Source organism: Choloepus didactylus, chromosome 18 (assembly GCF_015220235.1).
Source record: "Choloepus didactylus isolate mChoDid1 chromosome 18, mChoDid1.pri, whole genome shotgun sequence".
Lineage (NCBI taxonomy): Eukaryota > Metazoa > Chordata > Mammalia > Pilosa > Megalonychidae > Choloepus > Choloepus didactylus.
In genome coordinates this window covers 30207703-30229226 of record NC_051324.1, presented here as the reverse complement: position 1 = coordinate 30229226, position 21524 = coordinate 30207703, and the positions used below count along the sequence as shown (strand labels likewise).

General features: G+C 49.1%; 2 protein-coding genes across 2 annotated transcripts; one reads left to right on the top strand and one right to left on the bottom strand.

Annotated features, from left to right (window-relative positions):
- Positions 1–12746: 12746 nt before the first annotated feature.
- On the top strand, positions 12747–15481 carry CCL1 (C-C motif chemokine ligand 1). Its single transcript, XM_037810854.1, has 3 exons — positions 12747–12861; positions 13979–14090; positions 15172–15481. The coding sequence occupies exons 1-3, from the start codon at positions 12786–12788 to the stop codon at positions 15272–15274; spliced, it is 291 nt and encodes a 96-aa protein (XP_037666782.1). The 5' UTR covers positions 12747–12785; the 3' UTR covers positions 15275–15481.
- A 1694-nt stretch (positions 15482–17175) lies between these two features.
- Positions 17176–18861, bottom strand: LOC119513955 (C-C motif chemokine 13-like). The gene is made up of 3 exons (XM_037809432.1): positions 18735–18861; positions 18100–18214; positions 17176–17680 (listed from the first exon to the last, which is right to left on the bottom strand). The coding sequence occupies exons 1-3, from the start codon at positions 18808–18810 to the stop codon at positions 17584–17586; spliced, it is 288 nt and encodes a 95-aa protein (XP_037665360.1). The 5' UTR covers positions 18811–18861; the 3' UTR covers positions 17176–17583.
- Positions 18862–21524: the final 2663 nt, after the last annotated feature.

Genomic DNA, 21524 nt, shown 5'->3' with positions numbered 1-21524 from the left:
ACTGCAACTGCTTCCTGACTGGTCTTCCCACATTCTCTCTTATTCTACAAAAATCTGTTTTTCACACAGCTGAGAGAGGAATCTTTAAAAAAAAAAAAAATTCACTTCACGTGCCTGACTAAATCTCTCAACTGGCTTCCCAATGCCCTTGGAATAAAATTTACACTCCTTGCGTCACGGCCAGTCAGGCTTCACGTGAGCTGATCCCTCCCTGCCTTCTTCTCAGACTGCATTTCCTGCCATTGTCCCCCTCAGTTTTAAACCCCACCCTCGCTGATTTTCTTTCTGGAACACTTGAGGTCAGTCCCCACATGTAGCAGATGCTGTCAGTACCAAGCTCACTTCCTTCCATCAGGCCTTCCATTGCAGTGTGCACCCACAGATTTCAGCCACAGAAGACTGCTTTGCCCGTGGGCATGGCTGGCCAGAAGTGCAGGGGAGGAGCCTCCACCAGTGACTGACAGAAGCTGGCATATAAATACCCCAGCCCCCTCTCTCCAGGGTGGGGTGCCACAGGTGTGTGCTCTACCCTGTTTCCCAGAGTGTCCCTGTGGGATTCAGCTCCAGTCACACACATGGACCTGTGTTGCTCCCCCAATCCCTTATTCATCTTTCCTGCACCTCTTTTGTACTTTACTTTCACTGAAACCTTTGTCTCAGGGTCTTGTTCTGGGGGAGTATAAACTAAGATAGCAAATTAAGCCTTTACACTCACTGTTCTGTCTGCCTAGAATAGTCAACCCCTCCATCTTCACGTCTTCTTTTCATTCAGGTCTCAGCCCAAATACCAACTCTTTAATCCACCCTCTGGTTATATCCCTTTACTATGTTTTCTTCATTGACTCATCCTATCTGAAATTATCTTATTTATGTATTAACTTGCTGGAAAACCATTTGTCTCTTCCCCTGATGTGTTAGCATTCAAGAGCTTGATCTGTTTTGATTACAGGCACATATAAGACTGTCCAGCACATAGTAGGTGTCCTTTAAATATTTGTTGACTTAAATAATGAGTGTCTCTTGCTGGGAGGGATGTTTAACACTACATCAGGAGTGAGATTTACAGTAGCTGCTTGCGTATATGCATTTCTAATTGGCACAGCGATTGCTGGCGTGTAAATGGATACTGTTATTGTGTTTTTGAGTGGTTGATTCTCTTTAGTGGATTTGATCTGCTTCCAAGAACTCTAAAGTGCTCACAATTGCTCTGCTAATTACAAATCCCGATAAACTCTCCATTAAAGCACATCTTCTAAGCTTCTTCAACCAGATTATACTGCTCAAAGGAATTACACATGGTTAAAAATAAGAGAACTGCATTTATTTAACAACATTCTTAAACTCAACTTGCCTTTCCCTCGATGTACCTGAATTAGTAAAGTCAGACTGTGCTTCCCTGCTTACTCATTTACTCAGGTAAGACGTTGGCAGAGGTTTGCCCAGGGAAACACAGATGTGGAAGCCAGAAAGAAATGCTCTGTGTGCAGTCTTTTGGAGAAAACTCATCTTATTGTGCAGACTTGACCCATGCCATGCTCACCGTCTTCTGGCGGAACCTGCTTTGTTCAACCCAGGATTAGCAATCCATGGAATTCTTGCAGAGCTGTGGTTGAGGAGATAGGACTGCAGGTTAATAACGTGGTGTCAAGGCCAAGGGACTACCCAACTTCCAGTACCCGGGTTGGGAAAGAGAAGTCTTCAGACCTAGTGGTAAAAGAGGATACAGTCATCACAAGTTATTTATTAAGCACTCATTTGGGCCCAACCCTTTGCTCAAGGCATTTGGGTGGAAGTATGCACGTGTGTTATTACTTTACCTCTATGAGTCTTAATTTCCTTATTTGTAAAATAGATTTATAATGATTACTCAATATGTTGTTGTGATGCTCAAAGTAACAAAGGGGTGTAGGGACTGAGGAAGCCACAAATCTCCGGGAACAAGTAAGGGGCTGTTATGACTGGCCGCCGCTGCTTCCTGCTTGCAGGCAGCCTTGTCTAACACCGGGATGTGACTCCGTGCTCCACGGAATGACCTGAACGTTATGGGAGAAGGCAAAACTCCTTGTCTCAGAGCGGGATTATATAACTTAGAAAAGGCAGGATTGGCAGACGCCTGGAGGGCTGTGCAGAGGAGAAGGGAAGGGGGAGGACAGAACACCACAAGGGAGGGTCTGAGCCCACTAGTGAATGTGCAGGTGCATGGACAAGTGTGACATTGTATGCACATGAGAGTGTATGTAGATGTGAGCGTAGAGGCTTAACGTTCTATTTAGTTCAGTTTAAAGCCTCGGATTCCATTGAGATGCAGGCAGTTCATTAGTTCTCTTGCACACTCAGTCAGCGGGAGTGAGTGCCCATTATATCTGTACATTGTGTTAAGCAAAGAACTCAGAATCTAGCCAACAAGGCAGGAGTGGGGACCGATCAATTACCTTCTAAGGCAGTCAGTGTAACCACAGAGCTAAGAGCACACCGCCTGAGACCCAGAGAAGAGGGGAGGCTGGGAGGAAGTGGAAAAGGCTTCAAAGAGGAGGTGATTTTGAATAAGGTCATATCAGAAGAGCAGGAGCTGTCTAGGGGTTATTGCTCTCCTAGGGGAGAGCATATGGCAGACAGGATCCTGTCTGGGGGAAGGGTGTGAAATTTCGTGTAGGGTCCATAGGGTGTGTATGTGGGAATTATAGGGGTGTAGGTTGTGGCCAGATTTGGAAGAGCATTGCCAGATAAACTGAGATGTTTGGGCAGCCCCTAGAAGAAAGTCTCTGCTGAGAGGCAAAGCGGAACACTGGTTCAGAACATGGGGTCTGCATTTGAATCCCACCTTCCCGATTACTAGCTGCGTAATTTTGGATGACTTGTCTGTGCCTCAGTTTCCTCATCTGTAAAATAGGGGTAATAATAATACCCACTTATAGGGCTGTTAGGAAGATTACACAGGTTAAAACACAGTAAGCATTCAATAAATGCTAGCTGCTAACTATTTCACAGGGGGCTTGGGGAACACCAAGTTAAAGGAATGGACAGAGGATGAGCATTTTCCAATCAAGTCTTGGAAGGAACAGCTGTAGAGATTGAAGGAAAGCCAGGAGGGCCCACTGTCCTGGAAGCCATGGGAAGAGAATGTTTCCAGAAGGGACTGGTTAACGGCATTGTATTTGTTAGGGTTCTCCAGGAAACAGAATCAATAAGAGGTATCTATAGATATAAGATTTATAGAAGTGTCTCAGACAACTGTGGGTATGCATGAGACCAAATTCCGTAGGGCAGGCAGCAAACTGGCAACTCCAATGAAGATGTTTGATGATTTCCTCAGGTAGCAAACTGGAAACTTCGATGAATGTGTTCGATGAACTCCTCAGGAAACAAATTGGTGACTTTGACGAACTCCTCAGGAAACACTTCACTGGTTAGCAGAAGCAGCAGCAGATGTCCTCTATCTGTCTCGCTTAAAAGTCTTCAACTGATTAGATTAAATCCAGCTGATTGCATTCTCTCATTATGGAAGACACACCCTTCATTGATATAATCAATCACAGCTGCAGCCAATTGACTGTTGATTTAATAAACCAGCCTTCTAGTTTATTAACTGGCCACAAATGTCCTTGCAGTAATGGTTAGGCCAGTGCTTGCTTGACCAGACACCTGGATACCATCACCTGGCCAAGCTGACACAGGACCCTAACCATCACAGGCATCAAGGGTGCTGAGGGGTCAGACAAGGCCACCACTAAAGGTGCCCTGGATTTAGCAGCGAGAGTTTACTGGTGCCTTTGGCCATTGCAGTTTTGGTGGCTTGGTGGGAGCAGTAGGTTGAAAGGTGAGTGACGAACCAGAGACAGTGGGGTGAACTGTTTCCAGATGTTTGGGAAGGGAGGACCTCTGGTCAGCGAAGCAGGGATAAGATTATAATGCATAACTTATAGATGAGGAAATTAATATAGATGGCTTCAAGGACAGTGAGTGGCAGAGCTGGCAGGAAAGCCAGTCTGCCCATGTTCTCTCCCGTATCACTCTCCTTATCCCTATGAAGGTGGATGGAGGGGGTGGCAGTTGAGGATGGTGGCAATTCCTTTAATTAAACACCTAATTCGCACCAGGCGCTGCACTGGCTGTCTAACATGTGCTGTCTTGCTGAATCATATCATTCCTGGGTGGTAGGAAAAATATTTGGATTAGTTCCAGACAGAAAAAGTTGGGCTGGCTTGAATCCAGATGGGGGGTGGTGAGCACTGTCTTCTTTTTCTCCACAGTCCCTTCTCTGCCATCTTAGATCTGCTTGGCTGTCAGGAGTTCTGGTTTTGGCTTCTGCTGCTGAGGAGTTGGGGTGTGGGTTGCCTGACCTGAAGGTTGATGTGTCACCGGGAAGAGTGTCTTGTAGTAACTGAGATGCAGTTTCTGGAAACGGTCTTTGCCACTCTATGTCAAGGACTTTGGAATGAAAAAACTGTAACATGGGCTTTTGGAAAGTCAATTTACAAGATAGGGCAGAGAGGACACAGGAGTGGGTAATGGGAGATTCCAAGGAGAAAACCAAGATGTAGGCCCGTTAACATGAAGCAGGGATGTGGCAGGAGGGCCGTGAAGGGCAGGGCTGGCTTCATGGGCCTGTCACCTGCATACTCTCTTGTTACAGTGAAAGTCTTGGTTTTTTTAACAAGGGACCTCTCATTTTCATTTTCCTTTTGCACTGGATCCCATGGACCATGCAACCCGCCCTGGTCAGTGGCACAGGTTGGTTGAACACAGACTGCAGACTGTGGCTAGTTCTGGCAGGCAGCAGCGCTGACTTCTTCCCATGTGCACTTGGCTTCCTGAGCTTTTGCACCTCTGAAAAAGCTGGGCTGGCTAGCCATATCTGAGAAACAGCACCTGGCAGACTTAGTATCAGCTCATAAAGACAGCTTTAAAGATATCAAGAAGCCTCAGGCCAACCAAGCAGGAACAAGAGGGCTTTCCAACCAAAACTCTGTTATGGATTGACTCACGTCCCCCACAAAGATATGTTCAAGTCCTAAGCCCCAGGCCAGTAGATGTGAGCCCATTCATAAAAGAGATCTTTGAAAATGTTATTAGTTAAGGTGAAGCCAAACCGCATCAGAGTTAGCCTTCATCCAGCGTGACTGGAGTCCTTATAAGCAGAAAAAATTTGGACACAGTAGTTAACAGTGGAAGACAACGGGGAGAGAGACAGCCACATGATGGAGCCAGGGATTGATTAGGGATTGCCACAGCCAGAATGCCACGGACTTCAGAGAATATGTGATCCTCCCACACCTTCATTTCAGACTTCCATTCTCCAAAACTGTGAGATGATAAATCTTATTGTTGAAGCCAACTAGTCTGTGGTATTTGTTACAGCAGCTCTTGCAAACGAAGACACACTCACAGCGAAGCTCTGTGCTAAAACTTTCACAAATACCTGGTCCTAAGACAGAGGCATTACTGGCCCAGTTTTTTTTTTTTTTTTTTTTTTTTTTTAATCATCATTTTATTGAGATATATTCACATACCACGCAGTCATACAAAACAAATTGTACTTTCGATTGTTTACAGTACCATTACATAGTTGTACATTCATCACCTAAATCAATCCCTGACACCTTCATTAGCACACACACAAAAATAACAAGAATAATAATTAGAGTGAAAAAGAGCAATTGAAGTAAAAAAGAACACTAGGTACCTTTGTCTGTTTGTTTGCTTCCCCTACTTTTCTACACATCGATCCATAAACTAGACAAAGTGGAGTTTGGTCCTTATGGCATTCCCAATCCCACTGTCACCCCTCATAAGCTACATTTTTATACAACTGTCTTCGAGATTCATGGGTTCTGGGTTGTAGTTTAATAGTTTCAGGTATCCACCACCAGCTACCCCAATTCTTTAGAACCTAAAAAAGGTTGTCTAAAGTGTGCGTAAGAGTGCCCACCAGAGTGATCTCTCGGCTCGTTTTGGAATCTCTCTGCCACTGAAGCTTATTTCATTTCCTTTCACATCCCCCTTTTGGTCAAGAAGATGTTCTCCATCCCACGATGCCGGGTCTACATTCCTCCCCGGGAGTCATATTCCACGTTGCCAGGGAGATTCACTTCCCTGGGTGTCTGATCCCACGTAGGGGGGAGGGCAGTGATTTCACCTTTCAAGTTGGCTCAGCCAGAGAGAGAGACTGGCCCAGTTTTAAAGTTGAAGACAGAGAGGTTCAGGAAAATAAGAACTGAGCATGTGCCAGTATGTGGAAACACAAATTGAAATGTGGGCATCTGGACTCCAAGCCCAGGGCTTTTCCCACCTGCTAGAGGGCTCTGTGTTGGCCACGTGCACCTGAGCTCGGCTTCAGCTGCCAAGGGATGATGCGTGTGTGCCCAGGAGCACCCTGTGGTCTGCTCAGCTCACTCCAGAGCCCACAGGAGCCTCCCTTGGGTATGGGCCAGCTCTAGGATGAGTCCCAAAGCCATGCCTGGGGGACAGTGACAGATGGGGCATCCTTGTCCAGGCCTGCCTGGGCTCCTAAGGCTGTGGGCACAGGATGTGCTTTGAAGTGGGCTGTGGGCAGTGGTGTGGCCAGGCTGACCATCTTCCGCCCCAGGGAGGGAAGGGCTCCTCTGGGGACTTTCCCAGCCACCTGTGGGTGTGTCATCTGAATGATGGGTGTCTTCATTGGTTTTAGTGGTCATATTTGGGAGTCAAATTGCTGCCACTTCCTGCCCCTGCTCCCTGGATCGGTAGGGTGGAAATGCTGTGGCTTTTGTTCCGTCACTCCCTGCAAGGGTGGGCACAAGCCCCGGCCTTCAGGTGGGCCGCTGGGGGCCTGCAGGGCTTTCCAGTCCCACCCACCTTCCCTCTGTGGCCACAGCCCAGCCCTCTGGACATCAGCCGTAGGCCTGACAGTTACCAGAGGGAGAGCCCAGCCTGGGAGCACAGAGACTGGGCTTTTCCAGGGCTCTGTCACTAAGTCCCTGTGTGACAACTCACTTTTCCTTTCTGGGCCCCAGTCTCCATATCTGTAAAGTGACACATTCACCTTCCATTCTTCCTAAGGGCTCTTCTGGCTCCATTGGGGTAGGGGGTCAAGAAGGAGAAGGATAAAAGGGACTCCCTGGGCCCAGGCTGTGCATGGTGTGCCCGTGACCCATGCCCGTGACCCATGCCAACTCCCTGAATACTCATCGACCCCAGGCAGGGCTGATATTTGTGATTCAGGGTCACAGGGCTATAAGCCACCAAACTGGATTCAAATGCAGGACATCTTGAGTCCAAGGCCACACCTTGCCGAGCAGGTGTTTCTGAGATTGACAGCCCTGGTGCTTCCTGAGTGTAGAGATGACCCTTTGCTGAGGGCGGTGGGGACCTAAAAGCCTCAGGAGCCAGGATTGGTCTCATTAGGCCCCTTTACCCTTAGGAGGGGACATTGCTGATGACTTCCCAAAGGTTCCTTCATCGTAAGGGGGCACCTTCAGGTGACTGGCTGTGGTAAACAGGCCAGATCCCAACTGCCTGCAAAGGTGCCAGGACTCCAGCCAGTTTCCCCCAGGATGGGCAGGGGAGCTGTTTTCCAGGGTGTGGCTGGTGGGCAGTCTGCCTTATTTGGAGACCCAGAGAATCACTTAATGCCAAGCAAGAGAGAATCCAGGTTTGGGCTTCTCATGGGGTGGGAAAGTGATGGGACCGGATTAGCAGAGGAGGCTTTTCAAGGTACCTAGCTGCTCTGGATTCAGAACCCAGAGGTCTTGAGGGGCATTCAAGCATTGGTCTTTTGATAGAAGTTTTCCAAATGATTCTAATATGAATCTTATTTCCAGGGCAAGAGTCATTGATGTAAGCCAAAATTCCCATGTTTTAGATGAGGAAACTGAGGCCCAGAGAAAAGAAAGGATGGCCCAAGGTCATACAGAAAATGGCAGAGCCTGGAGACCCCATATGCAGGGTCCCATGTTCTTTCCACTAGAGAACCCCACCCTCCCTGGGGACCCCTATCCCCAGTTCAGGCCCCTCTCCCCTCTCACCTGGACTCCCATGGCAGCCTCCCCAACCTCACGTCCTCCTTGTCTCTGCCCTTCAGCCCCCAGAACCAGCCCTCAGCCTTAACCACAAAGCTGACACACCACTGTTCTGAGCAAGGCTCCTTAATGCCCACAGGATCAAGTCCAATACCAAATCTAGAAAAACCGGCTCTGTGCACTCTGACCCAGTCCCCTCTCCCCTAATTTCTAGCCACTCCCTGCTCCTCTGGTCCATCCCCCAGACTCTGGAGACCTCAGCCTGCCCACCAGCTCTTGACATGCTCCCCCGTTGGTGTTCATTTTGCTTGAGAAAAAATAATAATGGCTAACAGTGAGGGGATTTCACAATGCATCAGGCACTGTTTCAGCACTTCACATTTGATTTTCACAAGCCTATGGGCAGTTACCATTATTGTTCCCATTTGAAAGATGAGACAAGTGAGGCTCAGAGGTTAAGCAACAAGAACAAGTCAAACAACTAGTGCCTGGTGGAGCTGGAACTTGGGGCATGGCAGTTTTGCTTCATAGCCCACACTCATAACCACTACACACTGCGCAGCCCCCCTCCTCCTCTATCCCTCTCTGGAAAATTCCTCCTTCGGCCTTCAAGGCCCAGTTGAAATGTCACACAGCAACCCAAGGGGTCCATCCCCGAGCTGGGCGTGCACAGCCTTTGGTTTGTGCATTGATCAGAGGCCTCGCCTCCTGGGCCCGGTTATTGGACCCACTCTGGAGCACAGGTCCACGGGTCTGGCATAGATGAGCCCTTGGCAGCTGTTTGCTGAATGAATGAATGAGTGAATAAATGAAACATCATGAAACTGAGAACTGTTACCAGAATCCCACGTGTGTACATCAGCACACACAAATTCACACGTGGAAATCACAAACAGCTCCAGTCTCCTGTCCTAACATAAGAGGCAGGATAGACCATCCAGTGTAGAGTAAACAAACACAGGATTTCAGCCAGGGCTCGCAACCTGCATGGCTCCTGTATTTCTACTATAACTTCACCTCTGGGGCCTCCGTTTCTCACCTGTAACATAGGGATAAGGAGAGTGAGATTAAGACCCTTTTCTCCCTCCCTTCCTTCTTTAGCAAATAGTCACCGAGTGCCTGCACAGGGGGTTGAACACAACAGAGGGGCTCCTGCCCTCTTGGGGCTCACGCACAAGGGAGGCACGTGGACCACAAGGCAATTGCAACACTGTATAGCACATGCCATGGGAAGTGAGCTCAGTCCACTGTGGGAGCTCAGAGCAGGGCCACCTGCAGGAAGTGACGCCTATGCAGAGGAAGGGGAGTGAGCCAGATAAAGCTGGAAATAGTGTTCCAGGCAGAAGGGGTGGTGTGTGCACGAGCCCTGGGGAAAGAAATTCCTGGCTCCCTGCAGAGGCCTGCATGGCTGGAGTTTGTAAGCCAAGCCAAGGCACCTGGACTCCATCCTGAGCATGATGGGCTGAGTAGTTGTCAGGCCCAATAGCAAAATGGCTGTGGGAGCCCTCTGAAAAGTGGGGTGACTGACATTGCTATGATACTCTTTGGGTGCTCTGAGTTTGCCTATTGTCATGAGAGATGCTTGAGGCTTCCTTTATGTTGTTGCTGAAACGTAGTTAAGAGAGGCCTCCTAAAAAGAAGGACAGTGTTGAATGTTGGAAAACAGGTGAAAAGGGAGCCCAGGCAGAGTGTAAGTGGCACTGGAAAACAGGAGAAAGGGTTTTCAATTCCAAGGCATTTGGGTGCTGAGGAGCCCTGCTGGGGTTGTGGAGTCGTGCAGGTAGGAAGCACCCGGAGCCAGAGAGGATGCTGTGCTCAAGGGCAAGGACAGAAAGCTTGGCCTGGGCATGAGGCCGAACCAGGCTGCAAGGGAAAGAGACCAGAAGAGGGCCCTGGGTGGGGGAGAAGGGGGCCCTGGGCTGGGTTCATGTGATGATGCCTCGGAGGTGTCGAGGATTGAGGGGTAAAGTGGAGAGGAATTCGGTTTTATTGAGCATCTACTACAGTTCAGGCTGTACTAGATGACCTTAAAGTTCCAGCAGCCCGAAGGAGAGTGAATCCACACCAGCTGAGCTCCATCTGGCTTCCACCCATCCTCAGTTAATTGGTACCTGTTTCATAAAAGATGACTAACAAGAAAATCTCTTCTACAGGCTCTTACTGATGTTCAAACATCTTATTAGAAAGGGTTTGTTTGTATGAGTAACTTGTTCCATGTTTCTTCCAAGAGCTTTTCATGTACATCAATCCATCTTAGGCCACCTTGTCCCATCTCATCCAATTCCACAAATATTTTATTCAGTTATTACTTGGCTCTAGCTTTTGTACTAGGGCCTAGAGAAAAGAAATAAAACAGCGCTTGCCCTTGACAGTCACATGGGGGTGAGGGAGACACCCACATGGGAGAGTAACATTCCTCTGATGTAAGAGTCTCCAGCCACTGTGTTCAGGTGCGGAGGGAGCCGGAAACAGAAGGCATGGCTAACTCTCGCTGTTCCCTCTTTTTCTGTGCTCGGCTTCCTGTGGCCACAGTGAGGGGGTGGGGAGGGGAGAGCGTTGATGGAGGGACAGCCCCATTCCCTCCTTGAGTGGGCCGGGCTGCTTCCACATGGGGAGGGGAAGAGCAAAGCCTTTCCTGGGTGGCCACATTGTCCCCTCTCCATGTCCCAAGTGAGTCTAAAAGACCTGCATTTACATTTGGCAGCTTGACCACACTTTAATCACCTCTCCTGAGACCCCACTAAAATGATGGCAAAGGAATAAAAGTGCTTTCATCTGCAAGGACAAAGAGATGAAGAGAGAAGCAGCCAGGGGTTAGCCGTTTCAGCTACTTCAACCACTTTTTGACAGGCAGAAAGCAGATGGAGGGCTGAGTGGTAACTGATCGAGCAGAGCTGAAGTGGTCGTCTTGGGGCCGTGCAGAAAGAGTGGGCTCAGGGGCCTCTGACTGCACCATAGCCTGGAGGTGTCACACGACTGGCATTCAGGCCTGTCTCAGCAGCTAAATTTTAGTAGGACCTTGGGCAAGTCACCTTCCTCTTTCTGAGACTCATTTTTCCCCCAATCTGCAATAAGAAGAGAATATATTATATCTGTGATTCTTATCTTCTGTTGCCTGAGAGAATTATCTGGAGGTTTGTTTTTTTTTTTTTTTTTTTTCTACATTCATAGGCAAAGATGTTTTGATTCTGATTCTGAAATAGGGCCAAGACAGTTTTCAAAAGGTCTTCCTGGGGCTGATACACAGAAAACCTTAAGAACCGCTGTTGCACGTGGTCTTAAAGGGCACCTTAATCTTTGACACACCAGGATTTCCACCCAGGTGTCAGGAGGGACAGAACAGAAGGGCTTGCAGAGATGTCAGGCCTTCAGAAGGGAGATCCCGGCTGGAGGCGGCCTCACAGAAGGCCTAACTGCCCGGGGTATCAGAAGGGTCAGTGGAGACAATGATCTTTGAAACAGTAGACTTCACAGAGGGAGGTGGTGCAGGAATCCTGCAGGTGGAGGTTTCACTTGGAGATAGGAACGCATGCATCATGTTCATGGGATTGCAAATATCTGAATGTGTCCAGGGTTACAGGAACTATACAGGGTCAAAACTTGAAGGTGAGCAGCTTGTACTTCATTCAACTGATAATGGGGAGCCACTGCAGGTTTTTGAGCTAGGGAGTGGCACGATCAAAGTAGATCAGCCTAGTCAACCCTTTATCATTATATAATGCATGTGAGCCTCAAGTACTAAAAAGCATTCAGCTCAGCTACTTTTTCTTGAGCACTTACTGTGTGCTACTTATTCCACACACTGCACATGATGTCTTCATGACTGGCCAATCTCTCACCAGCCACTTCTTCACTTCTGCTACTATCCTTACACCCCACACTCCAGTTTTACCAGAAGACTCTGAACAAAGTCTCGTCTCTATATAACCCCCTTACTCTACTTAGATTGCTCACAGCAGACTCTGCTTAAAGAGCATTTCCCTGGGAGCACTTCTCTGACAAGCTTGGGCAGCACCCAGTCCTGCTCTGTGGGAGGATTGAGTCTGGCAACCGTCCTCACACTGATAGCTTTTACTTCTGATGGGAGTGGATCAAACTTCTGATGGGAGTGGATCAAAGTCAGAGGCTGCATCTCTCTGGTAATTGTCTTCCCTGGGGCTAACCAAGAATCCAGAACAGAGAAACCTGTTGAAAAGTGTGGAGTGCTTAAAAAATTTGCAAGAACAAAGCCTGGGTCAGGCACTTGACATAGATGATCTTAATTCTTATCACACACCCTTGAGCTATGTATTCCGATTTCCTTTTTGCAGTGGATACGTGACAGGCAAGTTTACTCAATCACTGATTTGCAGCACTGGAATCCAAAGGCAGGTTGTGTCTCGGTCCCTCTCTAGAGCCTCTTCTGTTCGGCCCTGCGCCATCCCCGGATAGAAAGACACAGATGGGGTGAGGGGAGCTGCGGAGATAGAAGCCACATCCCCTTGCTCACCTTTCTCCACTTCCCACTCAGTCTGGACAGCTCCCACTCACCACCTCGAGATCCTTATCTGCTCCTGCACGAGGGGAAGTTTCCCCACACCTCGCACACCACCCAGGAGAGGAAAGGAGTTTTCCATGTGGTCACTGGACGTGAGGAACCACCCCTTCTCCCTGTGACTTCCCCACCTCTTCACCAAGGTCTGGAAAACCCCACCCAAGATCTAATAAAAGCTCTGGGCACTGCAGGATGGGGCAGCGGAGAGCTCTTGGCCCCATCAGACTCGTCGAGGCTACTCCAGGGATCCTGAGATGCAGCTCATCGCCACAGCCCTGGTGTGTCTGCTGCTGGCTGGGATGTGGCCACAGGAGGTGGACGGCAAGAGCAGTGAGTGTCGCCGGAGTCATGGTGCTGCTCCCTGGGGTGGGGGTGGGGGAACCCAGGCAGGCGCTCTGGGGTTAGGGTCAGGGGTTGCCCTGAGCTCACTGATTCCATCTTCCCTCCTCTGGCAAAAATTCCACTTGGAGAGGAGGAATCGAGTATTTGGATGGGGTAAGGGTGGGGGGCAGGGGGCCGGTCGGAGAATGATGAGTCTGAGCCTCTGGCTTCGGAAAAGGAGGCTCTGAGCTAATGCAGGCTGATGGAAGGGAACTTCGCGGTTATTTAGGCCAAGCCAGGAGGCCTGAGGGCTCGAGTCTTGCTTCCACAGCTGATGTGCAGGCCCTGAAGTCAGGACCTGGGGCTCTCACAGTTGGGCAACCTTGTGCAAGTCCCTTCACCTCTCTAGATTTATTTCACCGTCAGTACGATGGGGTTGATAATGCCTCTCTCCAAGGATTTCCGGAGAATACTGACTAAAAATAGACAAGAAAGGGCTTTGTAAACAGTAAAACCAGAAGTGCAGAGCCAGGGTTGGAATGTAAGTCTCTTGGGTATGGGGAAACGGCTGAGGACCAGAGAGGAGAGGAGGAGGTTCTGGAGGGAGTGGGGTGGGACTGGTGGTTCCTGGAGGCCTTGCCTTGTCATTTCATCAGCAGGAGCTCCTTGGGCAGCTCCTGGTCCCAGGCCCAGATCTGTGGGCTGCAGCACTCACATGTCCCCATGGTGTGGGTTCAGAGTCCCAGGACCCAAATACTGGGGAAGAACCATAGACTTGGGGTAGGGCAGTAAAACTGGAAAAGGCTTTAGAAATCATAGGTAACAGCCTCCCTTTGCAGGTGGGAGACCTCGAGTCCAGCACGAGGGCTTGTCTTGATCAAGGGCACTTAGCCCTTTTGTGGGTTGCTGGGATCTGAACCCCAGTCTGCTGACTCTTCACCTCACCCCAGAACCAGGTGGCTGATGACTTAGAGGGGTACCAGGGCCCTCTCATGTGGCCCCAAGGCCTGGGCCTGTCCGGGAGGGGATTCTGTTTTTGTTTTATTTTAAATCATCCTACGGGTGAGGACAATTGGGTCTAGGTTGCAAAATGGATTCAACAACTTATTTTATGTTTCTCTTCTAGTGCATGTGTCATCCTCCAATTGCTGCTTCAGATTCATGGAGAGAAAGATTTCCCCGCAGCAGATCCACTGTTACAGAAACACCAGCTCCACCTGCCCTTACGGTGGCCTGATGTGAGTCACGTTCAACCCCTGTCTCTCTTTCCCAGAGAACAGAAATCAGCCGCCTTGCAGGTAGAACGGTGGTCACTAGATGGCGCTGTTCCACCAGAATAGGGTTTGTAAACCCAGCCGGCGAGGCTGCCGAAATCTGGGTGCAGAGCCCAGCTTGGGCGCCAGGGGGAGAGCCAAGGGAGGATGCACTTGTGCAGCCACAGTTATTTGTGTTTCTTGGAGCACCAAGGCACTCAGGGGATGATGTCCCATTATTATGAGCCCAAAGGAAGGGATTAACAAAAGTGCTGGGCATTATTGTGCAGTGGAAGGAGCGAAGAGTCTTTCCTCTCCGAGGGGCCCTTGGAGATATCAGTTCCTGCCTCCTGATTTGCCAACTTGCAGGCTGAGTGGCCTTGGGCAAGTAACTCCCCTGTACCCCTTTTCTGTGAAGTTGGGTTAAAATGACACCTGTCTTATCGCAAAGCTTAACTAGGGTAGCTGACATATGTCACTCTATTTACAAGGCACTCTCATGTGTATCATCTTGGGTCACACTCTTGAAAACATAGGTTCAGGGAGGTAGAAAGATTTGTCTAAGGTCATCCAGATGGTAAGGGGAAGAGTTGGTCTATAGATTAGACAAGAGCCAAATTTAGGAAGTAAGCAGTCAGAAAACACATGTGCACATGCACACATACACACTTACATTCTATATGAATCCAAAGCAATGGCTGAGGGTCCCAAGTGGACACAGACACATCAAAATTTGGAGCAGGGGGACCTTGGAGATGTTCTGGGAAGGAATTATTTTCCATCCTAGCTAATCATCAGAATGTCTGCAGGGTCTGCCGCCCCACCCCAATCCATTGAATCATTGTCTCCAGAAGTAGGGTCCGGGAAACTCAGTTTAATAAACTCTCCCAGATGCTTTGGATGTTCCATCTAGTGTGCAAGCCCCAGATGTTATGCAATGACTTCATTTTGCAAAGGAGGAAAAAGGGAGAGAAGTTGAGGGTCTCCTAGCAGCAAGGAGATGGAGATCAGACCTGTGGGTGGTACCCAGTAGGTGACTCAATACTCCTTTGTTTTCTACTCACAGATTCAAGCTGAAAGGGGGCAGAGAGACCTGTGTCTTGAAGAAAGGCAGATGGATTCAGAGTTATTTAAAATATATAAAACCCTGCCAGCCAAAGAGAATATAAGCAGATTCTTTTCCATCCTGGGCTCCAGAGACCACTTCGCTTTGCCTGTTCCCCCAACCCCCAACTCGACATCAGTCCTTCTGTCCCAACTTTGCTGGGCCACAGAGAGGGGTCTGCTCAGTCCTGATAAGCTGTATTGTTGCACTTTATATATTTAAGTTTGTGAATCCTCCACTTCTGCTCCCTTGGGATCCGAACCCCAGTCTTTTAGACCCTGCAGGGATTTCAGGGTGTGAACTTGATTGGCATTGAGGGGCAGGGGCCAGGGGCTGGAGGGTGGAGGAGGAGGAGGGAGACGTGGGCCTAGTGTAAGGGGAACTGATTGCTTGTTAAGAGAAGCCAATAAATGACTCATTGCCTCTCATGACTGCCTTTGTCCTTGGGGGTCAACTTTGACTTGGGGCTACCATGCACCTGTGATGCAGATTCTCTGCCTCCGGGTTTGGTAGCCAAGGATGGCACCAGGGAAGCAGTTACCCAGGGCCCAGGGCTAAGTCTTCGTTTGGGTGCAGGACCCTCTCCCTCCCAGCTCTGTCCCGAGGGTTAGGGGGATGATAATGCCCCAGCTGGAGGGGCTCTTGTGGGGTCATCGGCCTGTAAAGCTGTACCAATTCCATCTTATAGATGAGGCGAGTGGGGGCTAGAGAGGCACCAGACAGCTATGAGAACACCTAGGACCCAGGGCTCCCGGCTCCCAGACCCAATGCTTAAGGTGTCCCAAGTTGTCAAGTGCAACTTGACATAGGGGCCGGCTCTCTGCAGCTCAGCGAGTGGGTGAACAGGGCCCTTCTTCGCTCCTTGGACCCGATGGAGAGGCCAACACAGCTCCTCTAGAGGGTGGGGGCAGGCTCGGGGACAGCAGGAGGCCCCCAGGGGACAGGTAGGAAAAAGAGGCTCTCTCCCTTTAAAAAGGGCAACCACAAGCTCCACAGTGGGTAACGTGTGTGTAGGCAGAAGGTGAGTGGAAGGAGACTAGCAAGGGAGGGTCTGGGAACAGGCCCGGCTTTAAAGGGCAGCCTGGTGGCTTCAGGGGAAGAGGCCTGTGGCCCGTGACTTGGGCCTTCACCCTCCTTCTCCAGCATTCACCCCAGCACCCCTCTGGCCCATTCTTCTTAAACTGCCCCCTCCGTGCCCCGAGTGTGCTGCTTCGCCCCCTCTCGCCTTCCCTCTTGCTGGGACTATTGCAGTGGGCTGTTCTCTGTCCTGCCCACAGCCACCAGCTCACTCTTTCTGGCATGTGCCTTTCCGATGGCTCGTAGCCTTCCGAGTTGACTCCACACCCTGACATGCCAATTCTCCACAACCTGGTCTCCATCCTCCTTTCTAAATGTCTCCAACCTTTCCATTCTGGAACCCCAATTCTGCTCTGTGGGCATCTTTCCTCTGGGCCTTCACCCCTCTTTCCCACCCTGCACCTCCTCTAGAGGAATTGCCCCTATTTCTGTGCTACCCCATCCTCCAAGGTCAATTCTGCCCAAGACTCATCTTTCCGTAAAGTCTTATTTTGACCTATTTTCCTCAGAGGGTCAGGTGCACATGAAGTCTGGAGGACTGCTTGGAGGGGGAGGTGTGGGGGCAGGGAGACCGTTAGGTGTTGGTAATAGATCAGGAGAGAGCCTTTGGTGTTCAAGGATGGGAATGGCAGCTGGGCTGCCTGGGAAGCTGTGCCGGGGCCTGGTTCATTGTTCTGGAATAGCCTGGGCCACTGAGCCAGGCCTTCCCTGACCCTCAGATGAGCCCAGGCTAGCCTCAGAGCCAGGGTCTATCCACAGCCCATGCTCTGGAGCCCTCCGCTGCCCACCTGCACCTTGGAGCACTCCCCCAACTGGTTGGAGTTACCCCCAAAGAAAACACCACTGTTAGATATTTTAAACAAAATATATTTTCTGTGAAGGCATATTGTGTATTCTGTGAAGTCATAATACGTGTTCACAACACTTCACTTTCACAAGGGCGCACTCCTACATAAACCTCAGTGACCCCTCCTATTCATGATTCCTAAGGCACCCTCACAATCCCCAGGGAGTCAGCAGGAGGGAGACCCACTGCCCACAGGGGAAGGACCCGGGGCTCACAGGTGGGGATAGTTCTGCTTTAAAAAAAAAAAATCATCAATATTCAAAACAAACTTCAAACCAACAATTCAAATAATATTGAATATCACTTAAGACCTTACGTTTTGTACCACAGAACAGAAAACGCCCTATTCGAAATGACAATGAACTTGCTCCAGGGTGCAGATGGGCAGGCTGGAGGAGAAGAGTAGTTTCTTGGATGCTGACTTGGTCTTGGTGGGGCAGGTCAGGTCTTCAGGTTTGAGATTTTTGGTCCAGGTGTTTCATGTAATTCTGGACCCATGTCTCCTTCCGGTTGGCGCAGATCTCCTTGGCCTGTTTGGTCCTGAAGCTGTGGGTGAAGGAGGACAGGCAGGGTCAGGTGGAACCTTCTGATGAGTTTACCCAGCAGATGGCTCCTGGGCTCTGCGCCTGCCCCGCCACCCCCTGCAGGGGACAGGGAGGGGAGGGAGGAGGCAGTGGAGAGAGGGTTCCCTGGAGGGACTGCTGCTCTTTCTGCCCCGGGTGAAGCCACCCTGAGCCTGTGGGCTGGCCCCCCTTCAGAGAGGAGACGTGGGAAGTCAGCTGCCCGCTCTAGGCCTGTGTGTCCAATTGTACTAAGGGGAGATTTGGAGTCCATCTTCCAGTTAGATCTTATTCTATGAGTGTCTGACTTGGTGTCTGTCTTCAGGGGAAGAACTTGGGATTGGGGGGTGTGGGAGTGGAGTGGTGTGACGTAGGGGTTGGGGTGAGCAGGGTTTCTCTACCCACATGACAGCTTCCTGGGGACACTGGCTGTTGGTGACTTGATAGCTCTGCAGCCGCTGCAAGGGGATCTTCTTGCTGTTAAACATGAAGCAGCAAGTGGATGGAGCATTGAGTGCATCTAGAAATCAAGTCACAAGGGAAACGTCTTTTAGGATGTGCTAGATGTTTCTCAGCTTGAATTCAGCAGGAAAGTGCCAGAAGGGGGAGGCACAGCAGACAAAAGAGCTAGAAGGCGATTTCATCCATCCCCCAGCCCAGTGCTCCTGTCCCAAGCCCCCGGGCAGGGTGTGACCTATGACCTGTGGCTCAAACTCTCTAACTCCATACAGGGAGGAGGCTCAGTCTGACAGGTCCTGGATTTGGCCCCAAGTCTGCAGAGCTGGAGAACATCAGCTGGTGTCAAAGCAAGGCACTGGGTTGGAGCTGGCAGCTTGGGTTTTAATCTGGTTCTGAATGATCTGGATGCGAGTGAGGCTTCCTTGCGTCCCCAGTCAGGGCTTCAGCTTCCTGTCTTTAATTTTGGGCGTTAAAGTGACCTCTGAGGACCTTTGCTACTCTGATAGGCTCAGAAGTGGAAACATAAGCTGAGGGTTTCCTAGAAGGAGAGAGAGAGAGAGAGAAAGAGGTAATGAGCTTACCTGGCTGAGCAAGCACCTGGGAGCTGAAGGCGGCGGCTGCCAGGAGGAGGCACAGAAGCGCAGTGGAGACCTTCATGCTGGAGGGCAGGGACGTGAGCTTCAGAGCGGGAGCTAGAGGCTTCTGGGCTTGCCTTGGCCTCTCTGATCCCTGGCTGCTCTGCCTGCCCTTTATAGGAAACAGGGAGGGTGGGCAGGGTCATGATCAAAGAAAGCAAAGGGTGTCCTGAATCTGCTGAGCTGGACCACCAAAGGGTTTTCCAGGAAACGTAAGAGGGAAGCTGTGGGCTGCAGCTGAGAGGCACTGTTTCCATCTGGGCGCCATGAGTACCAGGAGCCAGAGAGGAAGACAGAAGCACAGATGTGCAGGGCTCACCACAGGAAGTGACCCAAGGGATTATTTATACTTTGCTTTCTCCAAAATGGAAAAGAAAATCATACAGTAGCTCCTATAGAGAAAGAAGGCTTTGCTAAGGGCTTTACACATATTATTTATTTAATAACCACAAAGTATGTGCCATTATCATCACTCCCATTGTGCAGTGGAGGAAACTGAAGCGCAGAGAGACCAGACAACCTGCCCAAGGCTGCTGGCTATAGAGTGGTGAGGCCGGAAGAGAAAGCAACTGTGTTCACACTTAATCTCTGAGGCATTTCCAAACTGATTTAGCTGCACAGGTTTTTTTCCAAGGCAAGTTTTATGTGGCAGTCTAATACCCGAGGCAGACTGAAGCCAGCGTCTGGTGACAGGGGCTCCTTATACAGCGTACGGCATCCCCTTCTGCCCTTCAGTCCCAGAGGGACATGGCTGGAAAACTGTTGATTTGGTCAGGATCTTGGTTTCAGGAAGGACCACTGGGCTTCTAGAGCTGTTGATGGGGGCTGAGGGGGGAGCAGAGAAAACACGTGGGTTGTTTGCTCCTGCACCAGGCTCCCTCCTGCCAAGGCTGTGTTTGAGGAGGCAGGAGGGACGTGCTTCTGTGGGCAGTGGGTGAGGGAACGGCCTCAGACTCTGGCACGGTCTTTGGCCTGAGCAATCTCACACCTCAGGCTTGGTCCTGCTGCCCAGACTTGGCTTACATCCTCGCACCTGCCTGGAACCCGGAATACTCTCCCCTCTGCTTGCCACTCTTGCAAAGCAGGCCTGATGAAAGTAAAAGGAAGGTAATAAAGAACTAAAATTAGTGAAATAAGAAAAAATGTATAATGGAAAGGATTGGCAAAGCCCAAAGTTGGTTCTTTGCAAGCCTATGAGGAAGCTAAAACTCTCCTGAGACTGATCAAGAAAAAAAAGGAAAGAAAGCACAAATAACCAACACCAGGAATAATAATAATAATAAAAAAGACATCACCATAAAGCCTGCAGACACCAAAAAAAGAATAAGAAAATCCCTGTACCAATAAATTTGTTTAGATGAAATGGATGAATTCATATATATATATATATATATATATATATATATCTATATAAAACTTAGCAGCTAGCCATAAGAAATGAAAAAACAAAACACAAACAAAAGTAATTCTGAAACTGTTAAAGAAATTGAATCAGTAGTTGAATATTTTCTCAGAAAAAAAATTCCTCCAGGTTCATATGGTTTTAACAGCTAGTTCCTCCAAGCATTCAAGGAACTAATCATTCCAATCTTACACAATCTCTTCTAGAGAACAGCAAAAGAATATACACTACTCAACTCATTTTATAAGTCTTACATAATTTTGACACAGAACTTGTAAGAACTGTGCGAGAATAGAAAGTGGCAAGCCTCACACCTTAACTAGCTGCTGCATTATTTTATTTTATTTTATTTTATTGGTATTTATTCATCAGGAATTTAAAAAAAAAGTTTTATTAAAGATTGAAAATTTGATACCTTTTACAGAAACTAATTGTGATGCACATCTCAGTGGTGACATTACTTTTTGGCCAATGGGGGTGGGTGGGATGAAAAGATCTTGTGATTTTTAAGAACCTTCTGGCAAGAGTTTACTTGTCTTCAGGACATTCTGATTGTATTATAATCATTTTCTGCTGTTGCAGAGGATATGAATACACTTAAGGAGCTCACAGAATCCCAGTAGCACAAATTGGGCTTTGGCAAATTGTGTATTTTGTGTATAGAAAGAATTTAAGGAGAGGTATTACTTATTTTCATATGTATTTTAACTCTCTGATCAAATGTTTTTACTTCCTCCTCCTATTCCTCCCCACCTCCCTCCTTTGCCAGTTCAGTATTTGGAGTTCAACACTGCCTTTCAATCATATCATCTTGATCTTTTTCTTTATTTCCCTTCCCTTCCCTAAGTCCCATATCTTTGGTCATAAATATTGCATTATTCACACTTTCAAACTGTGTATTTTCTAAAAATAGAAAATGATGGGGAAAAAAAAACAACCCAACAACAAAGGAGACACATGTTCTGTTCTTTTCCATGCTGTTCTCTGCCCTGGGGAGCCAACTTGCGTGGATTACGTCAGTGGGGCTGCTGGCCTTCTGGTTTCTGGTGGGGTTCAGATGATGGGGAGCCCCACAGGACACCAGAAAGAGGGAGAAGAGTTAAGTGGAGGTTTTTATTTTTCTGCTGTCTCCCTGAGAGGTAGCCATGGCCTGTCTGCATCCCTCAATCAGCAGATTACTTCTCTCCAGGCAGCCCTCTCCCCATCCGGGCTTAGAGAACCACAGTGCAATTCTGACTCAAAGCCCAGGGTTAGTGCAGACCTCACAGGTGAGGGCACAGCCCTCAGCAGCCTGTCCTCACTTCAGATGCCAACTGCAAGTTTGGGGGTTCCCT